The sequence below is a fragment of the Neurospora tetrasperma genome, assembly GCF_000213175.1.
Source record: "Neurospora tetrasperma FGSC 2508 unplaced genomic scaffold NEUTE1scaffold_4, whole genome shotgun sequence".
In the NCBI taxonomy this organism is placed as follows: Eukaryota; Fungi; Ascomycota; class Sordariomycetes; order Sordariales; family Sordariaceae; genus Neurospora; species Neurospora tetrasperma.
This window is the reverse complement of record NW_009799102.1, coordinates 738,617-755,794: the sequence shown is the minus strand read 5'-3', so window position 1 is coordinate 755,794 and position 17,178 is coordinate 738,617. Positions and strand designations below refer to the sequence as shown.

Below are 17,178 nucleotides of genomic sequence, written 5' to 3'. Positions count from 1 at the left end.
CATTGGGAGTCCAGAGCATGATCTCGTTGTCACAATTCTTGATCGGCAGCCCCAAGAGCCTGGGTCGATTGGGTCCGGATGAGTGCCAGGCCGGATGCCAGATCTGGAAATGACGAGTGTCGATGAATCAACAACACCAAGCCACGGCGGATAGGAGGAAGGAGAAGCAGGAATACCGGAGAACTTGGCCAAGTTTGATGGAAGATGTCTTCAAACACAGCGTTTGGATCGAGGTCCAAAAGTGTATATAAGACTCGTCTCTCGTCCACCTCAGAGCTTCTAATCTTCTCATCATCAGCATCAACATCTTCACTTCACAACATCTTCTCAACCTTCCAACTCACCTTCCAAACCACCTTCAAAACCAACTCCCAGCTTCTTTCAGCAAACCCCCAACCGCCAAAATGCAGTTCACCAGCGTCTTCACCATCCTCGCCATTGCCATGACCGCCGCTGCGGCCCCGGCTGAGGTTGTTCCCCGCGCCACCACCATCGGCCCCAACACCTGCTCCATCGACGACTACAAGCCTTACTGCTGCCAGTCTATGTCCGGCCCCGCCGGCTCCCCTGGTCTCCTCAACCTCATCCCCGTCGACCTCAGCGCCTCGCTCGGCTGCGTTGTCGGTGTCATCGGCTCCCAATGTGGTGCCAGCGTCAAGTGCTGCAAGGACGATGTTACCAACGTAAGCCTTTCCTCCTTCTCACTCCACACTACAGCGCACTCTATTCAGCAACAGTTCCCCTTGCTAACCTTCGCTTTTGTGCCGACGAAAAAAGACCGGCAACTCTTTCCTCATCATCAACGCCGCCAACTGCGTTGCCTAAGTCTTTACGCGGCAACAGCGCAAAGTCTAGGCAATGCCTTCTTAATGCTGCTGCCAGTCCAGCACCCCCCTTCTGCTGCAAGGAGCCCCTTCTGCTGGACTGGCAGCACAACGAGCTGCTACACAAGCATGTCTGGACGCAACAGAAGCCGATAATCTTGGGATTTGGTTTTGGGGGATGAAGGTGATGAGTTGATGGATTGGATCGATATCTTACAATGCGTGTCTCTTCCTGTTAAGATCTGCTTTACTATTTTCCTTTTTTTACACATAGCTATGTATCACTAAGGCCTGGTGATTAATACACTCTCTTAACCCTAAAACTTTTAGTTCCGCTTTGTGAATGATGATGAACTTTTCTGACTTCCTGCCGCTTCATGGCAACTTGTCACTAATTTCAAGGTCTGGTGATTGACACACTCTCAACTCTAATACATTCAGGTCCGCTTCGTGGATGATGAGTTTTCTTTTTGAGTTGCTTCCTGCCGTGACCGCCGCACCTTGATGGCAGCAACTTGAAGCCCAATGGACCCAACACGACATATGCAAAAGGCGGTATGCATCCTACGGCGAATGTAGTTAGCCTCTTTGGATGTGGGACCTGCGTGATGTTCATGTCATGCTTCACTTCAGCATCGGGTTAGCGTGTAGATCCCTTCCTGTCATGGCTATCATGGCAATGACAAAATCCCGAGGCGTCGGATCGCTTATCGGAAAATACCTAGATAGCCTCTGGAAATCTAGTGTAAGCCTTGCAGGGGGCTGGATGGGCGCGCTTTGTGTTCCGTCCGGGGATGTGGATTGGTCGCTTGCGGCTACCATTGCATGCATTTGGAAGGAATGAACATTTATGAGAAAGTCTTATATTATGGAATGAAACAGTCAGAAGACTCTACTGGATGGTTTTGGATGGTCAAAACGAAGAGTGGCTGCCTTTGTGCGGCGGTGTTTCTCACTTCAAGTGACAAATTTGGGTTATGCGGGGCCTACCTTCAAATATAGTGTAAAGTTTTGATGTAAACCATCAACCAATGGCAGCTTGCGCTGCCCGGCTAGCTCAATCGGTAGAGCGTGAGACTCTTAATCTCAAGGTTGTGGGTTCGACCCCCACGTCGGGCTCAATTCCCGATGTTCCTTCTAGGACAACATCATCTTTTTTGCATCTTTCGCTTTCGTGTATCTCTCGTTTCTCTCTCTCTCTGTTTCTTTCTTTTTTTCCTTTGTGGCTTATGGCAATCAAGTTTCTGTACAATGGCTTTTCAAAGAAGTGTATTTTTGTGTCTTTGTTGCCGCCAGAGCTGTGTAGCATAAGGTTTCATCGGCTGCTGTGATGTTTCAATTTTATTAGGCTGCCAGAAAAAATTCTCATCTTCAAACTCGGTAAAATTGTGAGCTTCCACCATCTTGCCACTGACTGGCATACTGAGCACTTCTCACATACCTGTCGCGAGTCATAACGGGCGCAATTTCTTTACTCAAGTTGTCATTGTCATTCCTTCCTTGTGTATCCAGCTGTCTCCGTTCACTCGTTAATTGCTGGCCGAGTTCTTTCCTCCTTTTGGTGAAGATCGAATTAAAATTGCTGGACTTCAGCAAAACTCTGGGATTTCCAACTTCCACCAGTCGCACCGCAGCACTCCGTTGCACCAAAGGCCAAGAGAACATCCTCAGCGGACACCGTCACCGTGTCTTCCACAGTCTTTCACGACTTCTTTACCTTACATTTTCGCGGTCACCTCTCGCTTGAATCCCGTCCCCACCCCGACACTCTCTGCCACAATGACCATATCCAGCCTCCTCCACACCAGTCGAATCAGCGACGCCCTCCTCCACACCATCTACGCTTCCGATCAAGAAATGTACCCGGCTCCGTTGACCTATGAGCGCCTGCAAAGTTGGAGAGACGCCTGTCCCGAGTTGTCAATCTGCTTCAGTGCCAGCAATGATGGCTCGGAACAACCAGTGGGCGTCATCATTGTCCTTCCTCTTGTGAAGACGTATTGGGAGGACTTGCTGGTGGGCAAGATCAAGGAGGTGGACATTGATGCTGGAGAGATGTTCGCGGGTGTTGGTGGTGGTGGTGGAAGCAGCACGAAGATGGAGAGTGAGGTGCAGCTGCAGGCGCCTGTGGAGGTTGGATTGCATGTGTTCCACATCGAACGCTTCACTGCATGGGACGCCGGAGACGCCTCGAAGAAGACTGGTGCGCGGCCTGCAACAGTGACAGTGGGAGGCTGTGAGTATGGCAGCATGCGATTTGCGGACATGGTATTGGCAGAGATCCAGAGGAGGGTTGAGGCATTCAACGCTGAGGCGGCGGAGAGGAGATGGGATGTTCTGGGATTCTCTGGTGAGTAACTCGAAAGCTCGTCGGTTGCTTTGACTGGGTTGGAAATATCAAGACTGACGGGATTGGTTCCTTGATCAACAGCACTCACGGCAACGCCTGCGGGAAAGAAGACATTCGCGCGCCTGGGTTTTGTGCCCACGGGATACAAGGAGATTTTTCGGCTCGTTGAGACTTCATCGTCGTCATCCCCAACGTCTGAGGTGCACTCGAACGGTGACGATCTAAGAGGCTCCCAGAACAACGCAGGTCCTCATACGACAGTGAGCGCCATCTACATCTACCCAGGCGAAGCCCGCACGGAGAAGTTGGGATCCGATGTCATTTCAGAATCGGAGATGACTGTCAGATACAGTGCAACTTCTTCCGAGAAGATGAGCAGCGTCTGGTGGTAATGCATGCAATTCTTGTCTACCAGTGGTCGACAGGTTTCTTCGTTGTTGATCCAATCACGTCGGTTACGTTCCACAATGTGCTTCAGCAGGAGTCACCTTGTGGTCTGAACCGATCAGGTACCTACCTATCTCCCACATCAAACCTCGAAGCTCTCGCTCTCATTTAAAACCCCACTCCTGGTAAATGCTAACGCTACTTCAACTCATACCCTCCACTCATCCGACGCAACATCACCAGTCCTGTTCTCATACAGACTACCTACTCAGCTCTTCGAGCTACAACCTGGAGAATCAAACTCCTGGAAATGGGCCATTTTTACCAGAAGCGTGCTCTAAATGCTTTGTCAACAGAACAATTGGCAACAAGCAATCCTCGGGTACGGCGCCTGTTATTGTTGCCGACACCTAAGCCTGCCAAGGTTCCTCGTTGGATAGGGGCACATACCTCTCGCAATCATAGGAGGTGCTAAGGTGCCCAAGATCAGACTGGTTGACCAGCTGATGAAAAAAATAATCTGCCCAAAAGCCGAGAGGCTGTCGAGAGTCAACCTGTCGCTCTAAATGGGTTGATTGTTGGCCTGCTAGAGGAACACGGCGAAACGTGGATCTACAATTCGACCTTGGGAAAACGCCAAAGACAGAAAAGAGCCTGTAAACAGCACTGGTTCAACAGGAAAGAAGCGACAATTCAAGGCCGTTATGTGAGGTGGACTTCCATGAGTTACTATGTTTTGTCGACTCAGACTGTCTGTTCTTTGATGATTGCGTCCATCAAGAATGTTTACCATCAAGGGACGGATCTAGTATCCAGGTGCATTTACGACTACACTTGACTTGGGTTGTCTATTACCTCGATGTTCAATACTCCAGCCGGCTGGGGACAACCGAAGAGAGGGTGATAGGATGCACAGGCAATGTCATGGGAAGAACGGTATAGTGTCTGCGCACGATCAAAGGATTCGCTACCAAGCCGTGAGCGCATTCTCCGAAACATCAATAGCCTGAGTCGCCGTATGTCTGATCCTCCCGCTTTTGACCAACCATTTCTAAGCTGAAAAAGCGAACCGCGAAGGCTTCACATATACCATTCACAAGATGCAGTACTACTCCGCTCTCGAACCTCTGTTTCCCCTACGGGACGACCCCTTGAATTTGCATCTAGAGGTGGTGATGGAGGTGTATTTTGAGATAATCTACAATGCCTTACCAAAGGTGCAGAGCCGTACAGTTCTTCGGGGTCATGAACATACTGCCAAGACGTTCGTTAAGGAGACCTTCAAGCTGAAAACGTGGAAGGAGTTGCGGGCCAACAATGAGAAGGCAAAAGCTCCACAGAACCAAGGCCTAGAACTACTTGTCTGGGCTAGAAACGCCTCTAGCCCAGACGAGTAGAGCTGGTCACCGCTTCTACTCTGCTTCTCGAAGCCAAGAACACCACAACAAAAGATCGCCAACACAACCGAGAAACAGTTGCAGGTTGAATAGGAAATTCTGATCGCCTTCACTGAGCACTACAAGTTCCAGCAAGCCGAAGCACAGCGAAGGGACAAGCGAGAAATATCGTATAAAGAAATCGAGTGCCTTCAACAGCAACGTTCAACAAATACGGATACCTACGAAGTGACCAAAGAGTAGAGTTCGTGTAGCTATGTACCAAAACCCCTACGCGCTAAAGTCGCCCGCACTAAGCTGAATGGTTAGCGGGCTTACCTGCATACCCCCTGACTAGTGGCAGACGGTCGGTTTCGATCGACAGCGAAGCTTTTGCCAGTGGATGGAACAAAGTTCCGGACCCCTCCTACTGCGTAATACTATTCGCTACTTCTTCCTCAAAGAACCCCAATGAACCAGAATGTCTCAACACTATACTTCGTCATCTCATCTTCAACACACCGATATTGCTCAAAAAGCATGCCATGGATCCACTCTTACGAGATTCTCAGGGGCTTGTCAATATTCCATCGTCGCTCTGGACCATCTTTTCGCAGATTGTACGCGACCCTGAAGCTGGCTCCAATATAGGTAGTTATCATGGACGCGCTCGATGGATGTGATACCTCTGACCTATAAAGTCCCTGGTCCCAGATCTCCATCAGAACATGGCAAAGTCTTTCAACACCAAATTCCTCTTCAGAACGGGCCCTTATCAAATCATCTCCTCCCAGTTTGCTTCCCTGGAAAACGTTGTTCCGTCATATGTGCGAATCATGGGCGAAGATCAGTGCAATGATATCAGTAAGAGGTCATCCTTGCCATCGAACATTGTCCTGGGACAGTTTGCTAAAGAAACCGCCTTCCACGTTGATCTGAGGAAGAAACACACGACATGCTGTCCAAGATTGCACAATGCACGTGCCTTCGGGTTGCCCTGTTTGTCGACGATGAACGATTCCAATCTTGAAAAAAGACGGCGGACGGCATTGAACATATTTTCACGACGTTGCCAACGTCTGTAAAGGATGCATATGAGAAGCTCCTAAGCAGACCGACAGAGAATTCACTCGTTCGCCGAGCCCTACGCCTCATTATGGACCTGTACGGCCACTGGAAAGTGTCAGAGATGAATGCTGCACACAGGCTTGTTCGTCTCTTTCCATGAAGACGTTGTGTAAAGGTACTTCTTTCACCAAACAGCACCAGAACTTATCCCAGCAAACCCTCAGGTTGAGCCCTCTGTACTCGTTTTTCAGATGCATGCTGACACACAATGGCCATGGCAAATCCCTCATTCCTTGCACACCAAGTACATGCTGAATCCGCGAGCGCATCCACTTCGGCGGATACAACGGTACGGTCATGGATGCGGTGCGTCGTCGTTACCCGAGCAGCGCGACAAGCGACGAAACGTACAGTCGATTGTCGGGGAAGACATGTCATTCTACAAAGTCACCAGAAAGAACAAACAGTTCTGCATACCTAAGCAGCTCGGGCGCGCCATCCAAATCCAGAGATGACCGTGGTGTAATTGCTTTTGGATCGAGGTGCATATATCGAAGCCTTTGGTGACCTTGATAAGTGTCATCCTTTGGTTAACTGAGAAGATGAGAAGGGTATGGGGGAGACACAGCTTGCTGATTCTGTACTCTTTGCGGGTGGATGGTCAGTTCTTGTCAAGGGTGGTGTGTGTGCTTGAGGTAGTGGGTTGAGGTTCTGGCATTTGGATCTTCGATCGTATTACTTCATGGCACTTCTTATTACCTATCCTTCGGCTTCTTCCTCATTCAGTGGCTCAAAACCATGAGACTCTATTATTTTTCTCCCATCGAAACATCCTTCCTCTATCTTAAACCACGCCAGTTTTCTTTTTCCATCACGAACTCCTCCTAGGAACGCCCGAGGGCAGCATCAACATTCACAATCCATCCCCCTTTCCTTTCTTCAGCTTCAGTTCCATCTCCATCCCCATTTTTGAATCTCACTCACCCCTTTCAGAACCATCCACCCACCCACCGGCAGATACCTCAACAATCCCCTCCCGTAACAACAACACTCCACTGCTGTCCCTTCTGCTGATCCGGCGCCCACCCCGTCGTCGACTTCCCCATCACGTCCTTCCCCTTGCCGCACCGGTCCATGATCGCCTGCGCCCCATCCGCAATATCCGCAAAACTGTTCAGTCGCAACCCCCACCCCAATTCCTCGTTACACCAAAAGATGGCGCTCTTGTAGCTGCAGCTCACCTGCGAGCACCCGTAGTGGGTGATTTGTGGCTGACCGGGGACGCCACGCAGGTACTTGATGCCCTCTCGGATGTGCTTGGAAGAGGCAGGGCTGCCGGTGCCGATGTTGTCGACTTGGATGCAGCCGGCGATCCAGGGGCCGGTGGTGGCGATGCTCAGGGTGCTCATGGTGCTGGAGTTGGAGGTGATGGTGATTGTGTCGTCGGGGGGAAGGACGGTGAGGGGTTCGGGAGGAGTGAGGATTTGGAGGGCGGTAGCGTTGAGAGTCGGGTCGTCGTCGAGACCGAGGAGGTCGGGGGTCGGGATGGCGTGGACCGTCGGGTGGGCGAGGGTGAGGGTGGACTGCGAGAGGGAAGTTAGATGGTGAGGTTGTGGGGAGAGAGGGAGAGAGGGAGAGAGACTTACCATGAGAATGGCGAGGGAGCCGAGGGAGTTGGTAAAGGTGGGGGAACGCATGGTTGCTGTTGTGAATTGAGGGTTGAGAGACAAAAGTTGTTGAGTGCACGTAGTTGTTGAAAGAAATCTTCTCTGCCGGAAATTTTTGGCGATCGAGAGAGTCCGTGTGTGAGGTGAAGCGGTTGACTCGATCGATGGCGAGGGGGGACTAGGTTTATATAGATACTACCATACTTCACAGCTTTTGCAGCCCTCACACAGTTCAAGGCATGCCGAATTCCCGGTTTCTTGCGTTGTTGGTGTAGGTATGCTTCCGCTTTCCATCCGAACCGCGTCCGTGTTTGCCCATGACCGCCGGCAATATAGAGGCACATTTTCACAGGATGAAACATAACGACAAGGGTTGAAATAAGGTAGTGTTTGCGGGCCAGCCCGCCTTGTACGATGGTGTCTTCGAGCCTAGGTACGGTTCCTGCCAAGACTCGCCTAGTACGCATGCTTCCGCTAGTTAAAATGAAACGAACGAGCAAAGTGGGATTAAGGACAAACATGTAGAAGAATGGGAGAAAAGCGATATGATTCAACATGATTAGACCAGTCCAGACTACGTTGTGGCAAGGCAGGTAGGTACCCCTACCCATGTACCGGTACGAAGCATGAAGCTCAATGTAAAACACCATGCCTGTACCATCCACCCAAACACATTGTTCCCATACCCCTGTCTCCAGCCCTACATTCATCGACAAACTCTTGTACGTGATCGGTGACTCCAAGCCAGATGTTCAAAGTGGTGTTCTGATCGGACTAAAACGCGGGAAAATCAAATTGCATCACCATCAGAGGAGGCAGCGGAAGGCGAGTGAGCCCACAACAACAGAAGAGATAAAATAGTAACACAGGATGATCTTGCTTTATCTCGTGTTTATCGCCGAAGGATGAAGGCGCTAACTAGAGGTAGGTAAACCCGACTACAGTGCTTCCTATCCGCAGGCATCTGAGGGAGAATCACATGTGTCTCTTTTTCAAGCATTTCCCTGATTCCGGCAGGGAACCACGAGTCCTCATTCGCCTCACAATGGTAGAGAGGAGCATCCAACGCTGTCTGCTTGTATGAAGGAGTCCGACCGATCTCTTGAACTCTGATCACTAGGGCCATCAATGACGGTCATCTGCTAGGAGTCCGTACGTCTTCCACTTTGAGTGAACACGAGTGCTTTTTGGGTCGTATGTACCAGGGTTGGATGGAAACTTCACGGAGGAAAGAATGCCATGAAGCAGTATCGAGTTCAGAAAAGATCCAAGCAGAAAGAAATCCAAAAAGAACCCAACATGAATTAGTCGATGCACTAGCCAGGACATGAACTAGTAATCAATTTCCTACCTCTAGGTAGGTAGCCTAAAGGTGATCTGGCCTGCCGCTTGACCACGACAAGTCCCCAATACATACCTACTGTCATCTTCAGCCCTTGTCATTAAAAGGGTGGTTGCTCGTTCAATCTTGGAAGTATCCAGTTGAAACAATCCTGAAAGATGGAAGAGACAACGATATATAGAAGTATGGTTAGAGTCCAAAGCCAAGTAGGCCAAGCAGTCAATTTCCAGGGACATTCAGATCAAAAGAGGAAATCCGTCAGTCAGTCAACAAAGAAAAAAAGAGGAATCTTGCGAAGCTGCCGAGCCGGTGCCGGGTGAGAGAGAGATAAAGACAAGGGCCTTGTAAAGGAAACAATTGGACACACTTGGTAGAATTAAGCTGCCTTTGTGTGTCTTGTGAACAGATCCATCCTGCCCGGCCCCCTTTTTCTGAGCATCTGAGCATGAAAACAATGCATACCTGGTGTACCTGGTAATGAATACGGGATAAAAAAAAAAAAAAAACGCATTGTCTGTGACTTTGACCATCTACCCGACGGAGATCTACCGAGAACCAAGGAGTCCACAAAAGAGATACCGAGTGTGTTCCTTGCATGACGGTTTTGTACGAAAGAGAACTGTGAAGAAGTCCATTGTTTCAATGACTTTGGCGTAGTTCGGGGAGTGAACAGCGAGTTTGTTCCATCCATACATACCGCTGCGCTAGCGAGAAAGAAGATCGGTGAAGAATTCCATTGTCAAGGGAACGAGACGAAGGATCGAGAGGCCTCGAGGAGGAGATGGAATGAGGTATAAATCTGGTCGTGGAGCGTCCCGTTTCCGAAAAGTTGAAACCGAAAAAGTCAACAGCCAGCAACAACAGCAGCAACAACCAGCAAGGAACAACGACAACGACAACAACTCACTTCATCTGCGACCCTTCTTAGAAAACCACTCCACCAAACACTCTCGCCCAAAATGCCCGAATCCTACTACAGCAGCGCCAGCTACACTCACCCGGTCGAGTACTACATAAACTCCGGCCGCGGCCCCGGCTCCACCGCCGGCTCCGTGGCGCCCTCGACCGCCTCCTCCCAATCCACCATCCGTCCTACATACGTGAACTCACAAGGCCAACTAGGCATCGACTACCCCGCCAGCCAAATCAGCAGCCGTGGTGCCTCTCGCCAGTCCCACCAAGGCTCATACCACTCCCTCCGTGACGTCGACCCTTCCGACTCCAGCAGCCAAGTTGGTTCCGTGGTATCCACCAACTCCCGCGCCAGCCGAGCTAGCCACGCTTCCACCGTCCGCCCCGATGACTCCCTCAGTCAAGTTGGAGCTTCTTCTTCTTCGGGCGGCATGAATCGCAGTAGCCACCCCCGCGGTCGCGGTCGCGACTTATCCGCAAGGGAACTATCCCTCCTTCATGCCCAAGGCGGCTCACATGCCCCCACGGTAGTTTCCCTCGCCTCGACTACTCAGTCTCAAAACCAGGGCGGCCCGCAATTACTTCCCTACGCTGATTCCGACGCTGGTGGTGGGGGATCCGATTTCTCAACTGATAGCACGCTTGTGATCGATATGAGACGTGATTCTAACCGGCGCCAACAACAACAACAACCCCCTCCCCGCAGCAGCAGCAGCAGCAATCAGCAGCATGGTGGCAATAACGGTGGTGGTAATGGTGGTGGTGGCAATGGAAGAAATACTTACCCGTCTGAGCCCCCTAACGTGGTCGTCACGGAGGCGGATATCGCTCGCGGAAGGGAGATGTGGCCTGGTCTGGATCGGGAGAGTATCAAGTGTAGGATGAAGGTGGTGTTGATTCGGGAGGAGGTGCAGAGGAGGGCGAGGGTTCATCTTGGGTTCCGTTAGGTTGTTGGTGACGTTTGGGGCCGGTTGTGGCTGTGGTTGTGGTGCTGTAAGTTGTCTGGTACGGTAAGTAAATGGGTGGGTCGACTTTGTTAGGGTCCTCGGCACTCAGCTTGTTGTTTTTGTTTTGGATTTGTTGCTGTTTTTGGGTGAATAAGTGGGGGGAATCTTGTTGTAATATGGGATGTTGGTTGTTGATGGTCGATACCTTGCTAGATCTGTTAATATGGAATGTTGCTGTTTCGTTCAAAGCCCTATTGTGTTCCTTGTGAGAAGTTTGTGATGCCTTCATGATTCAATTTATGACCGAGTTTGATGTAACATTGTTCCCGACACTACCAGAGCAACGGCGAGGACAATGCATGACAGAAAAACGGACTGTATCCAACAAGCCATTAACATTGAAATATGTCCCCTATGGTATCCAACAAGTAGTAAGGTATATATGCAGATGATTCAACTTCTCAACAACAAGGACATATCCAAATTATGCCCATCCTACCACCTTCTTCTTTTGCTCCTGTTGTTCGACACCTTTAACAACAGATGACGTCCTTCTTCCCAACGAATCATATGTTATTCCGCCATTGACTCCAGCAACTTCTTGAAGCGGCTTCTGTGAACTGCCCGGCACCACTCCCAAGGCTTCGTCATTTTCCTCCACTTGAGGACAGCCTTGTCCACTTCTCAGTCCTGTTTCCACCGCGAACTGTTGCGGTGCTGACGTAGGCATCATGACAGGCGGGCCGAGAAGCGAAGGTTGTTGCTGGGGAAGCCCCATGTCTTTGGGTGGGACAAACCCCGGAACAGGACTAATCGGCATGGTCACCGCTTGAATCTTGTTCGTAAGCGTGGGACTGACCGATCTTCCCTCACCTTCTGGCTGCGAAGGATTCAACATCGAGTAGGAACTTCTCTTGGTATGATCATATGTACCAAGGCCCGCCCCAAAATGGCCGCCAGCCGTGGCAGCGAACGGCGAACCAGTCGAGTCAATGAGATACGACGCCCTTTCTGCCCTGGGACTTCCCTCCCGGGAGTTCATAAGACTAGCTTGAGAGCCTGCCCACGTTTTTCTGCGCAGCTTGTTGATCGAATCAAACTCGTCATCGTCCATGAGGGCCAGTTGAGCGAGGGTAGGACTCTGCAGAGATGCCGAGTTACGAGCATCAATGGATGGCGGAAGGTTGAGACTCATGATGGAGTTACGGTTAGAGTACTCGGACGTTTCCGTGATGGGTGTCAGAGTAGGTTCGCGACATACGACACGGCCACTCTTGGACCGGAAAACGCCCTCGCCTACAGGGCCGAAGTAGCCACCATAAGAATACTGGAAGGGGTCCTCTGAGTCCGGGGGATTGCGACTAGAGGATGAACTGCCGTAACCATGGCCTGATTGGGCCAAGGGAGCAGAGTAGAAGCCGAATTCTTGACCGTACCAACCATCAGAGTCGTTCGCTAGTGCACTAGCGTTCGCTTCAGCAATGATGGCCTCATCGTCAAAGTCGTAATCGTCTAAGCCGTCGCCAAAGCAATCATCATCGTTTTCGTAGTCGTCCAGTTCGTTTCGTTGTACGAAGTCGTGCGACTGGGCCGAATCGGTGGGTGACATGACAGTAGGCTCTTCGGGTATGTCAGGTGACGAACTTCTCTGGAACTTGCCAGATTCTGCTGCTCTTTGTGCCGCTTCGGCCAGGGCCGCCTGGTATGCCAGATCAAGGCCAGATATCGACATTTGTTGCTGCATGGCTTGGGTAGGCATCTGAGGGAGCTGGGTGGAAGAAGCGTCTTCTCCAGTCGCAAGGGCATTCATGGAGCCAGAAGCCGTCGACTGCGCTGGGTCAACACCAGGGGCAGCTGCGGCATTGGCCTCGGCGAGTTGGGCCAGCTGCCGAGCCCGCGCCTGCTCAGCAGCCCGAGCAAAAGCACCCGGGATAGGGCGGCCATATTGATCGGTGTCGTCGAGATCAAAGAGGGATTCGTCAAAATGGGTACCATCGCCCTGAAAGTCTAGTTCATCTGCCAAGCCGTTGTCAAAGTAGATGTCGCCATCATCCTCTCTGCGGGTGGGGTTGGTCGGTGGCAGTCCGATAGGAACAGGCTCTGCAGTGATTCGTGCATGAGCAGTTTCGGGGCTTGATGACTGCTGTGGCACTGGAATAGCTGGTGTGGGAGCAGCCTGGTCAGGTATCGTGGCCCATTTTGGTAAATCGGGAGTACTGTTCTCCGTTACGGATGAAGCGACGGGCTGGTCGGTCTCATTGCTGGGCGTTGAAGCGATGAGAGGGCTACGGGGGGTGATGGGGCCGGAGCCTTTGTTTGATCGTTGAAACTCAAACCCAGCAAAGTTCTCTTGATCATTGTCTGGGTCTGAATCCGTATCATGCTCGTTGCCTTGACTTTCCCCAGAAAGCTCTTCATAACCAGCATTGACGCCCGGAATCGGCTCCTCTAGATCATCGTAGTCCGCGTTAGCCCCCGGAATTGGCTCCTCCATGTAGTCATCCTCGTAATCCGCATTAACACCGGGGATCGGCTCTTCCAGGCCGTCGTCGTCCATCATGGCGTCATAGTCGAAATCTTCCTCTTCCAGGTCATCAAATCTGGAATCGTGTTCTTGCCTCAGCGCACTTGCGGCGCCGCCCCCCTTCTCTCGCTGACGCTGTCGATGTCGTTCTTCCAACGCCTTCTCCTCATCGGCTGAGCCCATCATGTCGAAACTGAACCGAGACGATGTGCTCTTCATGTGTTTCGGAAGGCCGAACAAGGCAGAGTCTCGAATAGATCGCTTGGATACGTTGCGTGATGTCGCGGTTCGGACTGAAGCGTTGGCGTTGGGGCCGGGTCTGGTCACAGTCAAAGTGTCCTGAGATGCCACCGATGACGAAGGATCCTGGGCGGGAACGGGATCATCCCTGAGCTGTACTGACGGCCGCGCATCCTGTTCAAGCGGCGAAGAGTTGGCAAGAGACGGTGATGGTAAGCTATCTACTGGTATTGATCTCGCATCACTGTTGCCCCTGGTCACCTGCACCCCCGATGAAGGGAAAAAGGGAACGTCATCGAGACCAGGAGTCAGAATTTGTGAAGTGCCCGCGAATGTGCTACCTGTACTCGCTTCCGCTGCATGTGAGTTTGACGTAGCATCGTTACTTGGAGACTCCTTAACAGGACTGACAGCAGCCTCCTTCTGCGACGTCGTCCGTTTGGGTCTAGGAGCACTGAAGTCGTGGACCTTTGTGCCCCGGATACGTGGGTCATAGGTGGGCTCAGCCGAGGAGGACAGAGGTGGCAGATCTGGTGGGTTTTGCGCAGTCTTCCTCCTCATCCACAAATTGGATACCGAGTGTTTCTTGAGGAAAGGCAAAGACTTTTTGGATTTTGCGGATTCCGGGGTGGTGATGGCTTTGGTGGCTGGCTCGCTAGCCATGCGCTTCCCCGTCGGACGTTTGCCGAAAGGGCCACTGCTATTGAGGTCGGTTGGGGTCACGAAGGACGAGATCTTACTCAGTCTCGTAGCCAAGGACGCCCGAGTAGCGGCGGTAGTGTCGATGGGCGGCGGGGCCTGCCTTGTTCTCGACTTGTGACTTTCCGAAGGTTGGCTGGAGGCCGAACTTCCGGCAGACTGATACATCTGTAGAGGCATTCCACTAACTGAAGCTGCTGCACTGATGCCTCCATTGTCGCTGATATTCGGTATCGGTTTTGGGGTTGTCGAGAGGGTGGATGGAAGGTGGGAGGAGCTAGCTGATCTGGTTGGCTGTGGTCGGCCATCGGGAGCTGTCGGAGGCTGGGATGCTGTATCCAGGTCCAAGGAGCTCGCTTGGCCGGGCACGGGAGATGACGGCGTGGAAGGTGGTCGTCGGAGGTGTAGTCGTGATAACATTGTCGGGGCCATCTATCTCGACTGCTACTACTCGCGGGTACCTTGAAGGTATATATATATATATGTGTGTGTGTGTATGTGATAGGAGCTCGTGCGGCGAGGTTATGTGACAGGCGAAGTCTAGCGAGGATCAACGTGGTTAGGGAGATGGCATCGAATACCCCCAAGGGAGCGTTGTCCCGCGGAAGGATCGGGAGCAATTAATGGTGGCTCAATGTCAACTGTGGGAGAAGTAAACTTGGTTCGGTGTTGTGGTGGTCGGGGTGGAAGAGACGAGAGAGAGAGAGACCGTTGTCGTCGTCGTCGTTGTTTTTGTCGTCGTCGTTGTTTTTGTCGTCGTCTGATGATGATGTCGTCAGCCGATAGGCGGGGTCGCGCTAATGTAAGGGGAATCGTTATTCGGGATGGCGAGGACCGAGATGAGGTGTGATTGCGAAGCCGTCATCCGCCCGAGTGCCGTGTGTGGTGAGCAACGCGCGATGAATAGCGAATGGGTATCCAAAAAAGAGGGACAAGCAGAAGATTAGATATCCAGAGCCAGCCAGCTACTTGATGGCGCGTGTCGGTCTTGGAAGAGGCGTGAATGGCGACAGACTGTTAGGGATCCGGAGGGGTTGTCGAGGTTCCTCGACGAAAGAAGAATGGAAAAGTTGGAAGATTGTGAGCCAACGAAGGGAGCGAGAAAGAGATGATTGCGAGCGAGCGATAAGCGGAAATTGCAAGTTCCATCCAGGTGCGCGAATGACAGGACCGGATTGAAGATCAAGAAGGTTCAATGTCGCAGCTTTCCAGGTCTGTTTCTAGCGAATGACCGCTGAAGATAGGCCTTGGCCTAAGCAAGCACGGCACCTAAGCGTAGCCAGGAACATTACTAGTGTAGCTTGATGTTGCTGCAAATGTGGGGCCCCAGACACCCACCGAATGATGACGCCGGTGGGTGAGCTTGCCGATCTTTTTAGAAGGACAGTGTTGTTTGAGTACCTACTTGTAGGTAGGTACGCATTGGCCACCACTCTTGGCATCAAGACCATTGTCCAGACATGTTGAGTGTCCCTTTACAACGAAGCTGTCGAGATGGGAGAGAATATACAGATGAAGAACTGTACAGTCTACATCTTGGTGTCTTTGATTTCTCATATGTAAATTACCTACTAATCAGTCAGCTAGATTTTGTTGGCACCCGCTAGATGTACACTTCGCCTCTCGACGTCACTTGTCTCGAGTCTTGATAGCGCCAAGCACAGTCCTTTTATTCTTGTACTTTTCAGTTAGTGCTAGCAATTTAGCCTTGCGCAAAAAAGGCAGCGGCGGGGTCCTCTAGCTCACTGTTCCTGGCACGTGCCTCGCCCCGGAACGGCCCTGCCCCTTTACCCCTGTTGTCCTTTTACTATACAACCTTATTTAACATGACTTTTTCCAGTCCCAGCTCTCCTCATGGCATCGTCTCGGTTTCAGTAGGTATTTGGACAATCGTCAAGTCGACATTCCAATAAAGTACGCGACTTGAGGAACGGAAGACGACGTCCCGACCGGCAGTTACCGCCCATCTCTCGCCTCTATCTCACTTGTCTGGTACCCATTGAGTTTCCTGCAATCAAAAGGCTTTGGTGTTCCTTGGGTCATATCTTTCGGGAGGAAATAGCCATCCTTCAGCCAGGAAGTCCAAGTTTCAGTCAAGCATACGGCCCCATGATTTCACCTTGAACAAACCGATTTGATGCCATTTCGTTTGGCAATAAATATTTTCTTGTTGTCAGCCCTGAGATGGACACTCGTAGCTCCAACATGGTTTACAAGCTAGAGGTACCTAGTTTTAAAAGGCCATGTCCGGGTTTGACTGATGGCGCATCTTGTTGGGAAACTCACCGTCACATAGCCACCCCTAACCCTGCTTTGTCTTGGCAAACCAACATTCATGATCCGGCCCCCTCCCTCAAGGCCATCAGTCAACAAAGATGGCATATCCTCGACTTATTCCGCCCCTTGATGGGAAACAAACTAGACAAACAACCTCTTTAACCATTGGTCGTCCTGGAAATGTTCTAATCAGAGATATTACCATACTATGAGCCTGTCGACGCTCGGCTTTACCCCCTCCCTCTGCTCCGGGTTCTTTTCCGTCAACATCCAGCATAAATCACACCACCAATCTGTGACAGCTTGCCTGGTAAGGACAAATCTAGAGAAAACCATTAGCGAGTCCATTCGTAAGAAGGATCGCACCCATCGCTCAGTCCAAAACGAGAATGGACAGCTAGACACCGCATCGGCAGTTGGTGGCTCGGGGCGGACATATTCACCCGGCATGACATGTCGTCAAAAGAAGAGCTCCGACCTCTCACCCCATTGGTTACTTGGAAAGGACAGGGGGGCTGCAGACGACATGAGCCGCATGTTACTGCAGTAACTCGATCCAGGGGGG

General features: G+C 51.4%; 7 protein-coding genes across 7 annotated transcripts; 5 read left to right on the top strand and 2 right to left on the bottom strand.

The window, feature by feature from the left end:
* Positions 1-272: 272 nt before the first annotated feature.
* NEUTE1DRAFT_83304 (uncharacterized protein) lies at positions 273-1,147 on the top strand (the record flags this gene model as incomplete). Its single annotated transcript, XM_009853554.1, has 2 exons — positions 273-683; positions 778-1,147. 2 exons carry the CDS (start codon positions 405-407, stop codon positions 823-825), a joined length of 327 nt encoding a protein of 108 aa, XP_009851856.1.
* A 1,277-nt stretch (positions 1,148-2,424) lies between these two features.
* Positions 2,425-3,566, top strand: NEUTE1DRAFT_130262 (uncharacterized protein; the record flags this gene model as incomplete). The annotated part of the gene is made up of 2 exons (XM_009853553.1): positions 2,425-3,174; positions 3,256-3,566. 2 exons carry the CDS (start codon positions 2,604-2,606, stop codon positions 3,564-3,566), a joined length of 882 nt encoding a protein of 293 aa, XP_009851855.1.
* Positions 3,567-4,480: 914 nt separating this feature from the next.
* On the top strand, positions 4,481-5,069 carry NEUTE1DRAFT_146965 (uncharacterized protein; the record flags this gene model as incomplete). The annotated part of the gene is made up of 2 exons (XM_009853552.1): positions 4,481-4,577; positions 4,627-5,069. 2 exons carry the CDS (start codon positions 4,481-4,483, stop codon positions 4,956-4,958), a joined length of 429 nt encoding a protein of 142 aa, XP_009851854.1.
* Positions 5,070-5,665: 596 nt separating this feature from the next.
* NEUTE1DRAFT_122811 (uncharacterized protein) lies at positions 5,666-6,846 on the top strand (the record flags this gene model as incomplete). Its single annotated transcript, XM_009853551.1, has 2 exons — positions 5,666-5,801; positions 6,201-6,846. The coding sequence occupies 2 exons, from the start codon at positions 5,666-5,668 to the stop codon at positions 6,518-6,520; spliced, it is 456 nt and encodes a 151-aa protein (XP_009851853.1).
* A 181-nt stretch (positions 6,847-7,027) lies between these two features.
* Positions 7,028-7,878, bottom strand: NEUTE1DRAFT_83301 (uncharacterized protein; the record flags this gene model as incomplete). The annotated part of the gene is made up of 2 exons (XM_009853550.1): positions 7,028-7,588; positions 7,652-7,878. 2 exons carry the CDS (start codon positions 7,700-7,702, stop codon positions 7,028-7,030), a joined length of 612 nt encoding a protein of 203 aa, XP_009851852.1.
* A 2,095-nt stretch (positions 7,879-9,973) lies between these two features.
* Positions 9,974-10,873, top strand: NEUTE1DRAFT_45326 (uncharacterized protein; the record flags this gene model as incomplete). The annotated part of the gene is made up of 1 exon (XM_009853336.1): positions 9,974-10,873. The coding sequence occupies one exon, from the start codon at positions 9,974-9,976 to the stop codon at positions 10,871-10,873; it is 900 nt and encodes a 299-aa protein (XP_009851638.1).
* Positions 10,874-11,267: 394 nt separating this feature from the next.
* Positions 11,268-14,756, bottom strand: NEUTE1DRAFT_64625 (uncharacterized protein; the record flags this gene model as incomplete). Its single annotated transcript, XM_009853549.1, has 1 exon — positions 11,268-14,756. One exon carries the CDS (start codon positions 14,754-14,756, stop codon positions 11,358-11,360), a length of 3,399 nt encoding a protein of 1,132 aa, XP_009851851.1.
* Between the last annotated feature and the right edge of the window lie 2,422 nt (positions 14,757-17,178).